At 36.4% G+C, this 17,657-nt stretch overlaps 2 protein-coding genes across 2 annotated transcripts; one reads left to right on the top strand and one right to left on the bottom strand.

Moving 5' to 3' along the window:
- Positions 1-1,014: 1,014 nt before the first annotated feature.
- Positions 1,015-2,013, bottom strand: LOC125282581 (olfactory receptor 5T1-like). The gene has a single exon (XM_048217665.2). It carries the CDS (start codon positions 1,987-1,989, stop codon positions 1,015-1,017), a length of 975 nt encoding a protein of 324 aa, XP_048073622.2. The 5' UTR covers positions 1,990-2,013.
- A 7,371-nt stretch (positions 2,014-9,384) lies between these two features.
- LOC113246371 (olfactory receptor 5T2-like) lies at positions 9,385-10,364 on the top strand. The gene is given in 2 exon segments (XM_026486974.4): positions 9,385-10,339; positions 10,342-10,364. Coding segments are annotated over 2 exon segments (930 nt in total). The 5' UTR covers positions 9,385-9,432.
- The last annotated feature ends 7,293 nt before the right edge of the window (positions 10,365-17,657 follow it).

Genomic DNA, 17,657 nt, shown 5'->3' with positions numbered 1-17,657 from the left:
AGGGCATCAAGGGTGATGATGGTCAAAAGAATCAGAGCCAAGGCTGAGGCTGTAGAGGGTTCCAGGAAAACCCACAAAGATGGGCTCGGGCTTAGCTTAGCTTCTGCCAGCTGCTGTATGTCACTCTCTGAAGTGTGCCTGTCTTTCGTCAAACTTGGGTTTAAGTATAATCTTGGTAAATGCTAATGCCTGGTCTCTGTATTTTGTGAGGAAGTGAAAATGGATTTAATGTCCACCATCTCAATGAACTAACAAAAAGGGGAGAGATGCACCCTCACAAGCGGCTTGGTAATGACACCAGAGTTTAAATGTATTGACTGTGCCCCCTGCCGCCAACGCACAGACTTAATGATGGAGCAGAGTGCGTTTGTCAGGAGACAGATGCCAGAGACTCTAGGGAAGTGGACTGGGATTATGTGAGCTGGACTTTTGCTATCAATTGGGTGGTATTTCTTCAAGCTAGTCAGATATAATTATAAAGTTATTAAGAACTGCAACTATGGGAGACTATCAAGTTTGACTCACATGTGGGTGAAAGGCAATACTATAGCTTTTAAAGGAAAGATCACAGGCATATGTGACTCTTCCAGTATAAATATACTTGTATATAATAAATATGTGTACATATGAATATATTTATATTTAATAAATACATACCAGTGTCCACACACACACACACACACACACACGTATATTCAGAACACAGAGACACAGAGAGAAACGACCATGTGGAAATCGAAAGAAAAGACTGCCACTAAAAAATAAATAAAAAAATAAAAGGACTGCCACCCACAAGTGAAGGAGAGAGGCCTCAGAGGAAATTCTCCCTCCTGCACCTTCAGACTTGTAGATTCTGGAACAGTGAGAAATGAATATCTGTTGTTAAGCCAGCAGTCTGTGGCACTTCGGTATGGCAGTCTGAGCAAACTAATACAATCACAACCATTTTAATATTCAGACAATAAATGTTCCTAACTTTTCTTAATTTAGTGGTTAATGTGAACCGTATATACATCATTGACATAACCAATTTTTACCAAACAATTTCTTCATCGCCTCTTTTACATCTTTGTTCCTCAGACTGTAGATGATGGGATTCAGCATGGGAATCACAATCGTGTAAAATATCGACACTATCATGTCATGGTCCAGAGCGTAGCTGGAACTGGGTCTCACATACATGAAGAGGATGGTTCCATGATAAACTGACACTCCAGTTAGGTGAGAGCCACACGTAGAGAAGACTTTCCGCCTCCCCTCAGCAGAACGCATCCTCAGAACGGCCAACAGAATGAAAGCATAGGAGATGAGAACGATCAGGATAGTGACGATCTCAATAGCGCCCACGAAGTAGAAGAGCAGCAGCTGGTTTGTGTGGGTGTCAGAGCAAGAAATGGCAAGGAGCGGAGGGATGTCACAGAAGACATGTCTAATTTCATTGGACGCACAGAAGGAGAGGCTGAACGTGGCCACCGTGTGTACAGAAGCATGCAAAATGCCACCGACATAGGAAGCCACGATGAGTGGCACGTAGACGCTGGGCGACATGCTCGCGGAATACAGGAGAGGGTTGTAGATCGCTACGTAGCGATCATAAGCCATGGCAGCCAGGAGAAAGCATTCTGTGGTCCCAAAAGTGACAAAGAGAAACATCTGGGCTGTACATCCAAGGTAGGAAATGGCTTTATTCTCTGCTAGGAAATTGGCTAACATTTTTGGGGTGACAACTGAGGAATAGCAGGCATCCAGGAATGATAACACGCTCAGAAAATAGTACATGGGATTGTGGAGCCGGGAATCCCCAATGACCAATATAACCATTCCCAAATTTCCTACCAGAGTGAAAAGATAGATGGCCAGAAATAGTACAAATAGGAAGACCTGCAGGTCAATATCATCTGTGAAGCCCGTCAGCATAAACGTGGTGACCTCAGTCACGTTTTCCTTCTGAATCCTGTATAAACCTAAATCTGATGGAGACCCTGGCATTTCACCTTTTATCTAGAGGTTATAAAGGTTGTTGTTGTTGTTGTTCATAGAATACACCCTATGTATCCTTGGGTTTGTTTCTTAGAAAGGTACATTGAAATCCTTGGCAGTGAGGGAATAGGCAGTGATGGACTTGGAAGTTGGGTTCAAGTGAATGCATTATCCTGTATAAATAAATTAAATAAATTATGTTATTAAGTTGTTGGCTAAATTTGCCATGTTAAAAATTGTGCCAACAAGGGAGTTGATTTCCAGTTAGTTTCTGTTAAAATTCTCTCACCTGGTTTCATATTGCAAGATCTTAAAATCCTCAAAGATACATGAAGATAGGATTTTAAAAGTCTGAAGGTAGTATAATAAAAATTACATACGTGAGTACTAACCCTAGATTTTGTACAATGAGTGTGAGATTCCTTTTTTCTGTGTGTGCACAGTTGTCAAAATGGGAGCAACAGTATGTATATCACAAAATTGTGATGCATTTAAATGAGAAAAACAATGTGAAATTATTTAATTTAAAAATATTCTCAGATGAGTATAGCGTGGGATGTTAGACTTAATTTCATCTTGTCATATAGGGTGGCCCTTTCTGACCATCCCAATATTCTATGGTATCAGGCACCTTAAAAATTGTGCTTTGGGCATGTCAGTAAAGTGACAGTAGGTTTACTTGCATCCCCCTGATGATTTTGTCCATAATAATTTTCCTACAATTTTTAATTTATCTGATTTTATCTGTAGTGCAAGAAGGTAGCTTGTGGATGAAGGCATCCTTTAATCCAAATCATGTCCCAATAGAGCAATTATCTCCTTCACTCTAGGGAACTGCAGGGATGAAACACAAAAAAATATAGTTTACTTCTTCCAAAATGCTTTTCAAACAGGCTTTCACCAACTAATATTTAAGGAAATTAAAACTGATTGTGTTTATATCTAGCTAATTTCAGTGTAAGAAATAGGACCTCGATAGACAAAATTACAGACCATCAGTGTTAACAAAATAGACCAATCTGGAAGACTAAAATTGTCAATTCTTCAACTGTAATGCAGTTAGAAAACATAAAGTAGAGTATACCCATGAGAAAAATGTTATCATTGCTAAACCTGAGAAGGGAAGCTATGATAGCAGCAACCACATAATATTAACCACATAATACTAAGGGTCAGAAATTTTGCGTACATGATCTTATGTAATCTGCATAGCAACCTGCAAACTAAATAATTTAGGATCCTTTCATAGATGAGAAAATTGAGAAACAGCCCAACCTATAACCTGCCCAAGGGCATACAGTTAGTTAGTAGCAAAGCCAGGATCCAAGACCAGGTTTCTCTGTCCCATACTTTAACTGTGTCCACTTGACCATGTCACAAATTCATTGTGATATGCCCTAATTCTGGAAGTGTTATCTCCTAGAAACAATACAAAATAATATCCTCATGTGTTTGAGTTCTTTTATAAAGCCATCAAGTTTAAGCAGGCCATGATTTAAAAAAAGAAAACAAAACTGAAGTGGCTTCTTGATCAAGTAGCTGACTAGTAAAACAAATTTAAAGTCAATGCATTACCTTCCATTTGAAAAAAAAAACAAAAAAACAAAACAAACAAACAAACAAACAAACAAAAAACCATTATGATCCCAAAATGGTTTGTACCCAGTGGTTGGTTGATAGTTAATTTTCTCTCTATTTAATAATTTTCCTAAATTTGTAATATAATCCCTTATTTCTACTACCTTTATTCCAACTATTATCTTTCATCAAGAAAATGGAATCAAATTTCTTTTTTTTTTTTTTTTTTTTTTTTTTTAAAGATTTTATTTAGTTATGTGACAGAGAGACAGCCAGCGAGAGAGGGAACACAAGCGGGGGGAGTGGGAGAGGAAGAAGCAGGCTCCCAGCCGAGGAGCCCGATGTGGGACTCGATCCCAGAACGCCGGGATCACGCCCTGAGCTGAAGGCAGACGCTTAACGACTGTGCTACCCAGGCGCCCCCAAATTTCTAACTTACAAACCTATTGACCTAAATATGTCTGTAGTCTTTCTTATCCCTGTTATGTTCCCTGGAATTCCCTAATTCAATTTTAACTCAACTCTAAGTTAACTAGAAATGTTTGTTTCAAATTTAAATATTAAAACATAGAAACTAGTTGAAGATTCAAAGTTATGACTTCTGAAATATTGTGTAAGTCATAAGAAAACCTTTCCTCTTACCTGTGGAAATGAACTGCTCACTCAGTTAAGGTACCCTATGAACGCTAAGCATTTGGACTTTATACCAGGTTCTCGAGCTCTTCTTGAAGTCCACAGGGATGCCCCAAGGAGAAAATACACTAATTATCTTCTGGAACAGAAAAGTCAGATAATTTCATGTTTGTTTGTGTTTGTTTTTTGTTTTTTTTTCCCATAGTAAGTGAATGGTTCTGGAACAATGAAATACAAGATAAAATGATTACATGAATGCCCTTTGGCCTCTGGTATAAAATAATTCTTAGTGCAGAAAGGATAAGCATAGGGCTAGAATCCTAATGCTACAGGATATAATCCTGGCTCTGACAGTAAATAGCTATGTGTCATGGGGTCTCTGACTGAAATTCTCCAAAATCCACTTCTTTCTTCCTGAGAAAATAATCTATTTCCTTGTCTTTTAATAAAGATTACCATATTTATTTAACTTTTAAAGTGCTATCCTTTTTTTTTTTAAAGGTTTTATTTAATTATTTGACAGAGAGAGAGAGACAGCCAGCGAGAGAGGGAACACAAGCAGGGGGAGCGGGAGAGGAAGAAGCAGGCTCCCAGCGGAGGAGCCTGATGTGGGGCTCGATCCCAGAATGCCGGGACCATGCCCTGAGCTGAAGGCAGACGCTTAATGACTGAGTCACCCAGGTGCCCCTAAAGTGCTATCCTTCTAAGTGCCGTGAGAAATATATTTAAGCTCACTGAGAGTTTACCAAGGAGAAAGGCTATGAATAAACAGGAAGTATTGAAAGCAGAGATGGGGAAGTATACAGATAACTTTAACATTCTATGTAATAAAACAGGATATTAGAGATCTGGCAGAGATAAAGGTCAAACTTTCTGTGTTGATCAGGGTCTTGTCTTGTCTTGGAAAACTTATATACTCACCTATAAACCAGCTCCTGGTAATGTACTTAAATTCTTCAAAAATTTGTTGAAAATACATTGATGTGTAAGCTCAACACCTAGGGAACCTAAATTAATAGATAGGGAATGTTGGTCATGGAATTTGAATTTAGGAAGGAAGGAAGGAAGGAAGGAAGGAAGGAAGGAAGGAAGGAAGAAAGAAAGAAAGAAAGAAAGAAAGAAAGAAAGAAAGAAAGAAAGAAAGAGAAAGAAAGAAAAAGAAAGAAAGAAAGAAAGAAAGAGAAAGAAAGAAAGAAAGAAAGAAAGAAAGAAAGAGAAAGAAAGAAAGAAAGAAAGAAAGAAAGAAAGAGAAAGAAAGAAAGAAAGAAAGAAAGAAAGAAAGAAAGAAAGAAAGAAAGAAAGAAAGAAGGAGGGAGGAAGGAAGGAAGGGAGCTGATACTGATAGGGAACTGAATTATAAATAAAGGATCTATTAATTAAAATTAATTAATTTGCAATCCCAAATTATCTATATATTTAATGCAGTCCTAGTTAAAACTAAAAAAGCATTTTTGCAGATATTAACAGGGGAATTCTACAATTCTACGATATAGAATATTTCTATCACCCATAACATGATTGTTGTTACACCGATGTGTATGTCCATTTAAATTCACGTTATCTGGCACATATAAATGGTAGATTTTCTGTATTTATATTAAAAAAACAATAGCCCCAACTTTAAAAAACAAACAAACAAACAAACAAACTCTTACATAGATTAGCCTTTGCTTCATACTGCGGTTATCTTTTCAGGGGAGATATAGACTAAAAGGTATAAGAGGCTCCTTGGGTTCTGGCCATGTTCTACTTCCTTGGCTTGTTTACAGGGGTATGTTCAATTTAAAAATTCATCAAGCTGGGATGCCTGGGTGGTTCAGTCAGTTAGGTGCCCGACTTTTGGTTTTGGCTCAGGTCATGATCTCAGTGTTGTGAGATGGAGCCCTGCATTGGTTCCGCACTGGGTGTGGAGTCTGCTTAACATTCTCTCTCTCCCTCTCCCTCCACCCCTCACCTCATCAAGAAATTCATCAATGTGTACACTTAAGACGTATGTACTTTTCTCCGTGCTCATTTTCTTCAATGGAATTAAAAAGGAAACAAAATATTGTGCCATAACTTTTCTAATAAATGCCATAAACCCTTGTTACTTAAAAACTCTATCTCTCATTTTATTTGTATACCCACTACTGAGATGGTTATACATTTTTTATGTGTCAATTTTATGTTTGTATGAGTCACATTTCTATTGTTTTTAAAATTATAATTTAGTTCTTTTAGGTCTGTCATTTTCTATCATATTCTTAATTATATTTCTTTACTTGAAATTGATTTTTCTTCATCTCTCTCTTTACTTTCCTTAATTATACTATTACTGACCACTCAGTCTTACTGAATTTTTTTTTAAAAGATTTTATTTATTTATTTGACAGAGATAGAGACAGCCAGCGAGAGAGGGAACGCAAGCAGGGGGAGTGGGAGAGGAAGAAGCAGGCTCATAGTGGAAGAGCCCGATGTGGGGCTCGATCCCATAACGCCGGGATCACGCCCTGAGCCAAAGGCAGATGCTCAACCGCTGTGCCACCCAGGCGCCCCTGAATTTTTGTTTTATTTCCACTTCCTGGTTTATTATTCTGAGTTCTTTGTGTCATATTTGCATATCCTTATGATGTATTGTTGTCTCATTCCTGACACATTTGATTTTCTTGAGTTCTTAGTCGTTTAAAAAAAAATTTTTTTTGGTTTTATATTACTTTAAGATGGATTTGATATGGTTCATTTGATCCTTTTATGGTCTTATTCGATGCTCTGATTTTGAACATTACTTGGTTATTTTTATCCTTTTTCAATTTAAATATAATTATATGGAGTTCAGTAGTAACCCTTTTTTCCTTCATTGTGTCAGTATGATGGGCATTTTGACTATCAGAAGGAGGCACATGTGAAGTTGGAGATACATGGGTAGGTTTTCCAGTTTTGTGTCCAAAAAGATCACTCTCGTGTTTTTATGATGGTCTTAAAATATTCTTGTACAGCTCCTTTAAGTCCCAGAGCTAAGCTTTCAGGAGTGCTTTCTGCCTGCTGTTCCTTGGGTCTAAGCAGATGTTGCCTTCTCCAGAATACTCTATACTTTAGACTTGCACACACCTCTAGCAATCCTTTTTGGGTCCTCCATCTTTCAGAAGACCCTCCATTGTTGAAACTTCCCTTCCTAGTGTATTTGCCCTACCCAACTGACATGGTTCTCAGCATTTTCTTCTCCTTGAAGCCTTGTCCTTTTCAAAGGGAGTATGTGCTGCATATTTCTGAGATCCTTTTCAGTCTCTCATGGATCCTTCATGACACTGATTAAGCCCGGGTAAGAGCAGGGACTATCCAAAAAAATTCAAGAAAAATAAAAATTCTACTGGGTGTCCCAGTAGACATAGGTCTACAAGTGTTAAATGTCTGGATTTTGGTCCTAGCTCACTCTCTCTCTCTCTCTGTGTGTGTGTGTGTGAATTGCGTATGTATATATCTGTTTTCAACCAATCAATAGATATGTTTATTTAATCTGAGTAAATGCTAAATTAGCATTTACATTTTACAAAATTACATGATTTATCAAGTCCCACAGAGCTTTAAGCTTTTAATATCTCCTCCACATTTCTATAGAATTTTGGGGGCTTTTCCTACTACCTTCAATAATAATCCAACAGACTCAAAATGTATACTTTTAAATGTACACATTAAAACCACACACTTTATAATTTGAACAGAGTAAAAGTGTAATACATTTGATTTATTCTAATAAAATTGCTTCTATTGCCAAAATGAGGAAATTGCTTCTTAGGGAAGTTAGTTCTAACCAAGTGTCAGAGCTATTATATAAGTGTATGTCTCAGATCTAAAGATTTCTTATCTATTGTCAATATATACCTATTTTTTCTTAAGGCATTATTTTAAACCAGAAATCAAATAAGTATTTATTTTATAAAACATTAACATGTAGTAGATTATTCCAGACTTCTTACTTTTTCATTATTGAGTAAATTCTTGGGCTGTTATTTTGAACCAAAGATAATTGGGGCATATTCCTGTTGGGGCACCTCCCGTGGGGTTTATAAACAGCTGAGTAAGTGGATATAACCAATCTAAATGAACCATATTCATAATGAACGTAAACCTACCTTTGCTGTTCTGTAGGGAAGAGAAATTTTCAGATAATTTGCAGAATATATAGGATGTGAAACCTCAAACAACAAAGTTAAATATGCTATGACATCCCCAATACTAAAGCCTTGTTGCCTGTCACATAGGTGAATAGAAAGCATTTATCACCAACCAGATTCATGCAAAGTCTGGCTACGAATTGGAAAATAGCGCTTCCTGGCATAAAACAAAGGTAATAGAAAATAATGAATTTCTGTTTGTAAAAGTAATAAGAAGGCTCCCAGTAGATGGATGTGTTCATTTTCCTCATGTGAGAAGACAGACCAGTTCAAGTAAAACAAGATAAAATTTATCAATAGGAGCCCAGAAGACACTTGACTCATTCAACTCTCTGGGGGCTTATAGTTTGATACAATAAGGAAAATAACAATTCTTTTATTTTGTGAGCCAGTTATTGTAGAAGCCACTTCACAATGTTCCTTATCTTGTTATGTTTCTCTAGTCCTAATGACTTAAAAAATATTCAAATACATAAAAAGCCATGTTAAGTTCTACGTCCGTGGAGGTGTTGGGGAGGAAAGTCAGTTGCGAATGAAGCAGTGGCATAATAAGAAACAATGGAAAAGGTGAAAAGTGCCTGCTGTCTGAGGGAGACCTGGGAATGAATCCTGCCCTAATTCTATAGGTGAGTAGATTGTAGCAAATAATTTTACACAATTTCTGAAAGGTTTAGAATTCTGGTGTGAATTCCAATGTTGTGTTCACTGTTAGACTATTTTGTGTTCGTATGTTATAAGAAAAACATATTTAGCTGTTCAGTTTGTGGTTTAATGTGATTTAAAAGGATAATAGCTAATAGAATTCAGTGGTAAATTAACCATTTGACCTCACAACTTTAGAAATGACATAAGTTGAGCCAGTGAGTAAACACTCAAATATTCCATTTAATTCTGCAGTGATTGGCGTGAACCTTTGACCGGCCATCTTCCCACCGTCTTCTGATCAGCTGCTGGGAAATTATGCCTTGCCATGAAATAAATATGAGGACAGAGTTCACTATCCCTGAGTTGCACAACTGCTCACTTTTATCATATTAATATGAATTACAATTTTATTAATATCTTCAAGCTTGTTCCATGAGGTATCGGCATGAAGAATGTCACTGAAGTCACCATTTTTGTACTGAAGGGCTTCACAGATAAGCCCGAGCTGCAGACAATCTTGTTTTTCCTGTTTCTAGCAATCTACCTCTTTACTATGATGGGAAATTTGGTTTTAGTTGTTTTGGTCATTGGGGATTCCCGGCTCCACAATCCCATGTACTATTTTCTGAGCGTATTATCATTCCTGGATGCCTGCTATTCCTCAGTAATTACCCCAAATATGCTAGTAGATTTTATATCAAAGAATAAAGTCATTTCATTCCTTGGATGTGCAGCCCAGATGTTTCTCGCTGTCACTTTTGGGACCACAGAATGCTTTCTCCTGGCTGCCATGGCTTATGATCGCTACGTAGCGATCTACAACCCTCTCCTGTATTCCGCGAGCATGTCGCCCAGCGTCTACGTGCCACTCATCGTGGCTTCCTATGTCGGTGGCATTTTGCATGCTTCTGTACACACGGTGGCCACGTTCAGGCTCTCCTTCTGTGCGTCCAATGAAATTAGACATGTCTTCTGTGACATCCCTCCGCTCCTTGCCATTTCTTGCTCTGACACCCACGCAAACCAGCTGCTGCTCTTCTACTTCGTGGGCGCTATTGAGATCGTCACTATCCTGATCGTTCTCATCTCCTATGGTTTCATTCTGTTGGCCATTCTGAGGATGCGTTCTGCTGAGGGGAGGCGGAAAGTCTTCTCTACGTGTGGCTCTCACCTGACTGGAGTGTCAGTTTTTCATGGTACAGTTCTCTTCATGTATGTGAGACCCAGTTCCAGCTACGCTCTGGACCATGACATGATAGTGTCGATATTTTACACGATTGTGATTCCCATGCTGAATCCCATCATCTACAGTTTAAGGAACAAAGATGTAAAAGAGGCGATGAAAAGAGTATTTCAAAAAATTGGTTTATTAATTAATTATATTTTTCAGACTAAACATTAAATCGAAACAAATTAAGAATGCGGTACATTGTCTCCAGCTGAAGAAATTATGATAAAAATATTTTGTTTCAGTTTATTAGTGTCTTTCTAGTCATCGTAAATTTTTTAAAAACAGAGATTGTAAACGAAGGCTCTATATGCTCTGAAGGAGCATGTAGGACATGGTGCTGTTTCTCCCGTAGCCAGGATTCACAGGTCCAGGATTCAAAAGGTTGCAAAGGAAGTGGCACCACTCACTATTATGCCTAGTGATCTACACACAAAATTTTGCTCCCTGTACCTATAACCTTACAGTTTCAGGAACAAAGATTAAAAGAGACAATGAAAAATGATTTAAAGAGAAATTATTTCATAAATAAAGGACATTTTTAGCATTGAGTAAAACCAAAAAGTACGTTGGTTGTTTGTCCCTGCTTTTAAGCACATTGGTACATGGAATGAAAGAATACACTGATTTTTTTCACTTTGCCAACTGCATCATTTGGCTTCCAGAGTATAATTTATGGGGTATGGAAAATCATCTTTAAGTCATTGGCAGAAATAAGAGAGAAAGGAATATATTTAAAATGGTTCCCACTAGATTTGATAATTTATTCCTTTTACTGAAACACATAGAGTTGTCAGATTTTGAATATGAATGATAAATAAGATGAAGGCAAAGTAAAAAGTAAAAAAGAGGGAAGAAGGGAGAGAGAGAGGAAGGAAGAAAGGAAAAAAAAAAGAAAGGAAGGAAGGAAGAAATGAGATCAGTTTTATCAGTTATATCTATGCTGATTCTGAGATTTTGTTACATTTTCAAGAGGTGAAACTACAATCCCAATAAATATTGCACTGATACGTGGGGCATTAAGTAGAAATTACAGCACTGGTTGGGATTTAAAATGGTGTATGAATAGGTGAAGGGATTAAGAGTATATTTGTCTTGACAAGCACTGAGTAATATACAAAATTGCTGAATCCCTGTATTTTACACCTGAAATTAATGTAATACTGCATGTTAACTGCACTGTAATTAAAAATTTAAATAAATAAATGTATAAATTTTCCACTTTCACTCAGGATGTGGAAAGCTGCAAATAATGTTTTAAAACATCCAGATAATCTACAAATTATAACGTTTCATGACTCTGTCAAAGAGCGGAGTTTGAAAACATCCAAATAATCTGAATTACCAGGGGAGAAAAGCCCCTCCAGGAGGAGACGAGACACAGGAACTGTTTCACCTTCAGAAAGGGTGGGAGAATGATGTGGCCACCATGCAAGAATATAGGAAGAAATTAGCTAAATAGACATACATGTATATAGATATCTATATACAGAGAGATCATATATATAAATTATATATATATATACACACACAGAGAGAGATGTTAATAATATGTTAATAATACATATATATACAGAGAGAGAGAGAGAGAGAAATATGTTAAAGCCAGGTTTGGGCTATTGGGAAAAGAAGAGAAGCCTAGAAAGAGAGAATTTACCTTCACTATAAGTCTCTGCTGTACGCAGCCATGAATAGTAAGAATAGCTCATAAGAATAGTAATAAAAGGAACTTTTCCAAAACAGGTGTTTCTAGGTGTCTTGAAAAGATTTAATTACTAGGCTAAAAGGTCTAGTGGACAGGTGCTTGGGTGGTTCAGTTGGTTAAGCATCTGATTCTTGATTTAGGCTAGGTCACGATCTCGGGGTTGTGAGATTCAGCCCCATGTCCAGCTCCATGCTCAGCCCAGGGTCTCCTTGAGATCCTCTCCCTTTCCTTCTGCCCCTCCCCATGCTCATTCTCTCTCTCTTTCTAAAGTAAACAAACACATCTTAAAAAAGTAAGATCTAGTGGAGACAGTAAACAATATATATGTGAGTATATATTTCATCAGATAGATGGAAACCCTAAAGAAGTGTCCAATGCTAGGCATTCAACACATACCCACACACTCTCAGTATTAGAGACAAACAATTCTTTCAACAGGATCATTAGTAAATCAAAAAAGATGAAAAAAATCAGAAAACTTGAAGATAGATAAACAATAGAAATTAAGCAAACAGAATGAAATCTATAGAAAAAAATAAGAATAAAAGTATCTAACAATTGTGACATAATATCAAACAGTCTAATATACATAACAAAAATAGAGAAGGAGTGAATCATAAGAAATATTTGAAAATATAACAGCCAAGGGACTTTTCTAAAATTAAGGAAATATCAAACCATGAGTCTGAAAGGTCAGTAGACCCTAGGAAGGAAAAATACAAAAAGCAAACCAAACAACAAACAAAACACACCTAGACTCACTAGTATCGCTGATTAATAATAAAGATAAATAGAAAATTATGAAAGCATTCAGAGGAAAATGCATGTCACATACAGAAGAAAAATATAAGGATTACAGTGGATGCCATCAGAAATGATTCACACCAGATATAATGAAGAAACACATTTAAAATAGTGAAAGGTAGTCACTGCCAATCCAGAATTTAATATCCATAGAAATGTTTGAAATATCTTAGAAATATAAAAACAAAATAGACTTTTCAGGAAATAAATATACACATACTGAAATAATTTATATCCAGCAAACTTGTGTTCCAACAATTATTCAGCCAAAAGAAGTATAACAGAAGAAAATATGTGTCTACACAAAGAAATTAATAAAACCAAAAATATTAGAATGAAGATAAATATAACAAATATTGGATATTTAATTGTAATTTCTTTAAAGAGTAAATGACTGAAGTAAAGCTATGCTGATGCATTTTGGTTTAAATTATCCATGAAAGTAGAATTTATGACAAAAATAGAAAGAAAAATGAAGAATTTGGTCTTTACTGCTCTAAGTTTCTGATATTAAAAGTTATGTCGTATGTTATTCTAGGTCAACTGTGGTATATTAAATACGCGTATTATAATTCCCATGGTCACCATTGAAAAGAGAGACGATACATATTATCAATAATCAGGAATGAAAAAAGGGATGTCACTTGGTCCCCACAAATATTAAAAGGATAATAACAGGGTGCCTGGGTGGCTCAGTCAATTAAGCGGCTGCCTTCGACTCAGGTTCTGATCCCAGGTTCCTGGGATCTAGCCCCGCATATGGCTCGCTGCTCATGGAGGAGTCTGCTTCTCCCTCTCCCTCTCTCCCCTGCTCATGCTCTCTCTCTCTCTCTCTCTCTCTCTCTCTCAAATGAATAAATAAATAAAATATTTTTAAAAAAAGGATAATAATAGAATATTACAAACAACACTTTGTTAATAATTTTGAAAATTAAATGAAATATACAATTGCTTAAAGATGCTCCCATCAGAGGAAATGGGTGACCTGAATAGTCCTATATCTATTAAATAAATTGAATTACTCCTTAAAAGTCTGTATGAACAAAAATCAGGGAATTATTTTCCCAATGTGACAATTTCCCCTTTCTCTCAGACTGCAATGTGCAGAGTGCTTTTCAATGATGCTGAAAAGGACCAGATCTGGAACAGCAATGCCACAGCATAGAAGCAGCCTAGGAGCCATCCACAAACCTAGCCAGCTAAACTCTGCTACGTTCTAATCGAGGGTACTTGTTTCTTCTTTGCTGAGACACTGTTTCCGAATCCCTTTGCTATACCACCATATCCTGTGCCTTGACGATTACAGGTTTTCTCTCCAGAACAATTCTATCGTCAGATAAATTGTTCCTTTTTTTTTTTTTCCAGAATCATCTTTCTGTAAGTAGGATTGTGCCTGTATGCTTGAGAAAATTTAGTTAGCATTGTCAAAATCGTGCTTTCTTCCACCAGCAACTCTAGAGTCCAGAAACATCTACCTCTTAGCAGCCGCTGGTGTTTTACTTAATGCTTTCTTTACTATGATGGTGAATTCTCTGTTTTCACATCTGATAATAGCTGTATTCTCAGCCCGGACTGATGTTGAAGAATGTGAGTTCTAGAGCTGAATGGTCTCAGTTCTAATGTGGGCTTGTTCTTTAAAGTGGAGTGACCATGAACCAGTTACTCAATCTCTTTGTGCCCCAGGCTTATTATCTGCAAAATTCTTTCTTCAGATACATTTATTAAGGCAGTTTTCTAGATGATGGGGTACAACATTGAAGTAAGTAAAAATCCTGGCTCATGATATAGGGGCAATAGGGGAGGAATGCAAGAAACAAAAGGCACAAGATAAATATGTAAAATGTTAGTTGGGGGAGCCTGGGTGGCTCCGTTGGTTAAGCGTCTGACTCTTGATCTCAGCTCAGGTCTTGATCTCAGGGTCATGAGTCATGAGTTCAAGTCCCATATTGGGCTCCACACTGGGCATGGCACCTACTTAAAAAAAAATGCACACTATGTGTGTGTGTGTGTGTGTGTGTGTGTGTGTGTGTAAAATAAGTCAAATATGTATCTTTATTAGTTGGAGAGAAACAGTTATGGGAAACAAATGAAGCATAGAAGAGGGCGAGAAGCAGGTAGAACTTTAAATCAGGTGATAAGGGATATTCTTATTAAGTAAAGAATAAGAAAAAATCATACATTTGTATATGAAAAGGAAGTTGCAGGGTAGAGAGAAGAAAAGGGAAAATTCTAGGTACTACCGAGACTAACGTGCACAGAGAGAGTTAGGAGTCCTTTTTTTTGTTTGTTTGTTTTTAAGATTTAAAAGGTTTATTTATTCATGTTAGAGAGAAAGCAAGCACAAGCAGTGGAGGGGCAGAGGGAAAGGATCAGAGAGAGAGAGAGAGAAGCCGGCTTTCTGCTGAGCACAGACCCTGATGTGGGCCTCCATCTCACAACCTTGAGATCAAGACCTGAGCTGAAATTGAGTTGGATTCTTAAAGGGCTGAGCCATCCAGGTGCCCAGGAGGGCATGTTATTGAGATAAAGTAAGCATGATGGACAGAATGACAAGGAATGAGTTACTAGATGTAAGGGGTGGAGACAGCATCATTTTGGACCAGTGGGTTCCTGTAAAAGTTCTGGTTTCATTCTTAGTGGGAGGAGAGGTCTGGTAGGATTTGTGGAAGCAATATGATCCAACTTACTGTTTTACCACTCTGGCCCTTGCAATGAGATTAGATTCAAGAGAGCTAAATTCAAACAGAGCAACAAGCCGGGGGCCTGCGGCAGTACTTTTGAAAGTGTGGTCCCTCGGGCAAGTGTGGTGGCAGAGAACGTGCTGAGAGATAGACTCTGGCTATAGTCTGTATTCAGAGTCCACATAGGATGCTGTTGGAGTGGATGTCAGGTGTGTGACATAACAAGATAATTGTGGATTACTCTTAAATCTTTGCCTGAAGGACTAGAAAGATTGCTTTCCATTATGTGAGATTAGCATTTGGATATTGCTAGTACCTACCTGAAAGTTATCTTGCGAAGATAAATTATGATAACATATACACGTATATATGCCTCTGGCTTTGTTTGGCACACAGTAAATGCTCAACAAAATATGTTATCACCATATCTATCAATTATTTGGAAGCAGACACAGCTTCTCATATTTTTGTTATGCTCTATTCTACTCTTATTTTCTTTATCATATTTGTATTAAATAGCATTTGGCATGGCAAGAAGAATATGTCTTAAATTATGTCCGGGCATATCTTACATAAAATATGGTATGCACTAATATAACAAGGAATTTCAGAGGGCAAAGACAAACAGTCTAAATCTTTTATATAATGCATAGGTTATATTACATATATGTAATAACATACACACTTTCTAAATTATATTATAAATAAGATGTGGTAGCCCTACTTTAATTACAATTTGATTTAATTTAATTACCATCTATTCAACTTAAGTGCTATCCACAAAATCACAGAATCTCTTGGCCATCTTTGCCAACTCAAACCAACTGGATACATTTCCTAATCACAAAAGTAGACATCAACAGAAACAAGGTGAAAAGATAGTGTATAGAAAAGACCAGAAAAATGAAAAGACCTATAAATATATTAAATGACATAGTACAGCTGCAAGATGAATGATCAGCCAAAAAAGCGTATTATTGAGGAATAAATATTTATCATATACTTATTAGTAATTGCAAACAAAAACAAATAACAGTAGCAATAAAGAAAAGTCTAGACCATACAGATATCAAAGCAAAAATAAGTCATGATAATCTTAAGTGGCACTGATATACGAGAATGGAAATTTTAAAGTAAATTAAATGGAGGAAAATGATGCATATTTAAAATTTTGAATTGTTGACACTTTTGAATTGGTGAAAAATTTTTTAACTTTTAACTTTTAAATGAGAATTTGCACTTTTGCACTTTATTTTAAACCTTTAAAAAGTATTTAGGAAAAATAATCAACTATAATTACATTTCAGAAATAAAAATTCTATAATATTATTGCTTGAAATGAAAACTATGTAGTCACAAGAGTTTAAACAAAAAAAAATCAAATACTTGGAAAATGGAAGAATACATTCTTAACCTCTACATAGCAGAGAAAATTAGACTGGTGATGGGTAGTGAGGAGGGCACGTATTGCATGGTGCACTGGGTGTTATACACAACTAATGAATCATCGAACTTTACATCAGAAACCAGGGATGTACTGTATGGTGACTAACATAATATAATAAAAAAACATTAAAAAATTAAAAAAATAAAACGAATTCGGATTATATAGAGGTAAAAAGGAAAGGTAAAGGAAATCTCAGTAGTATGACTACAGTTTACAGGTTGCTACAAATTCTGAATTCATTGTTATTTCTTGGCTTTACAACTTGTCTCTGTTGAAAGAAAATTAAAACAAATGAGTCAAATATTTAATTCAACATTTATTTTTAGTGACCATAGCAAACCTATAAAAATTAGGAGAAAGGAATAATGTAAAAAAAAAAAAAACAAAAAAAAACAAAAAAACACAGAAAAGCAGCGTTTACTGAAGCTTATTGGCAAGTCACAGAAAGGTAAGGTTTTTAAATAATTATCAGGTAGCCACCAAAGAGATATCACTGCATACAGATTTTTGTATTGATGCATTTGCATTTCAGATCCAAAGCTGTGCAAGATGACAGTCTTGATTTTTTTCCCCAAATACCCATAACACATTCACCTCATATTTCAGTGACAAAGGCATTATCAAGGGTTATACTCGTAAGTGTACATAGAAAGCTGTAGAAAAGTGCATAGAAAATGACAGAAATTTTGCTTATATAAGTAATATATGCACATGCATACCTAACTATAGACCCAGAGGAACACACACAAAACAGTTACTGACTGCTAAGGCATTTCTATGCCCTTCTTGCATGGTTTCCATGGTG

Source organism: Ursus arctos, unplaced genomic scaffold (assembly GCF_023065955.2).
Source record: "Ursus arctos isolate Adak ecotype North America unplaced genomic scaffold, UrsArc2.0 scaffold_23, whole genome shotgun sequence".
Classification (NCBI taxonomy): domain Eukaryota; kingdom Metazoa; phylum Chordata; class Mammalia; order Carnivora; family Ursidae; genus Ursus; species Ursus arctos.
This window is presented reverse-complemented; position numbering and strand designations above follow the sequence as displayed.

Excerpts from the sequence above, each read along its gene's own strand:
- LOC125282581 (XM_048217665.2), bottom strand. The coding sequence starts at position 1,989 with ATGCCAGGGTCTCCATCAGATTTAGGTTTATACAGGATTCAGAAGGAA.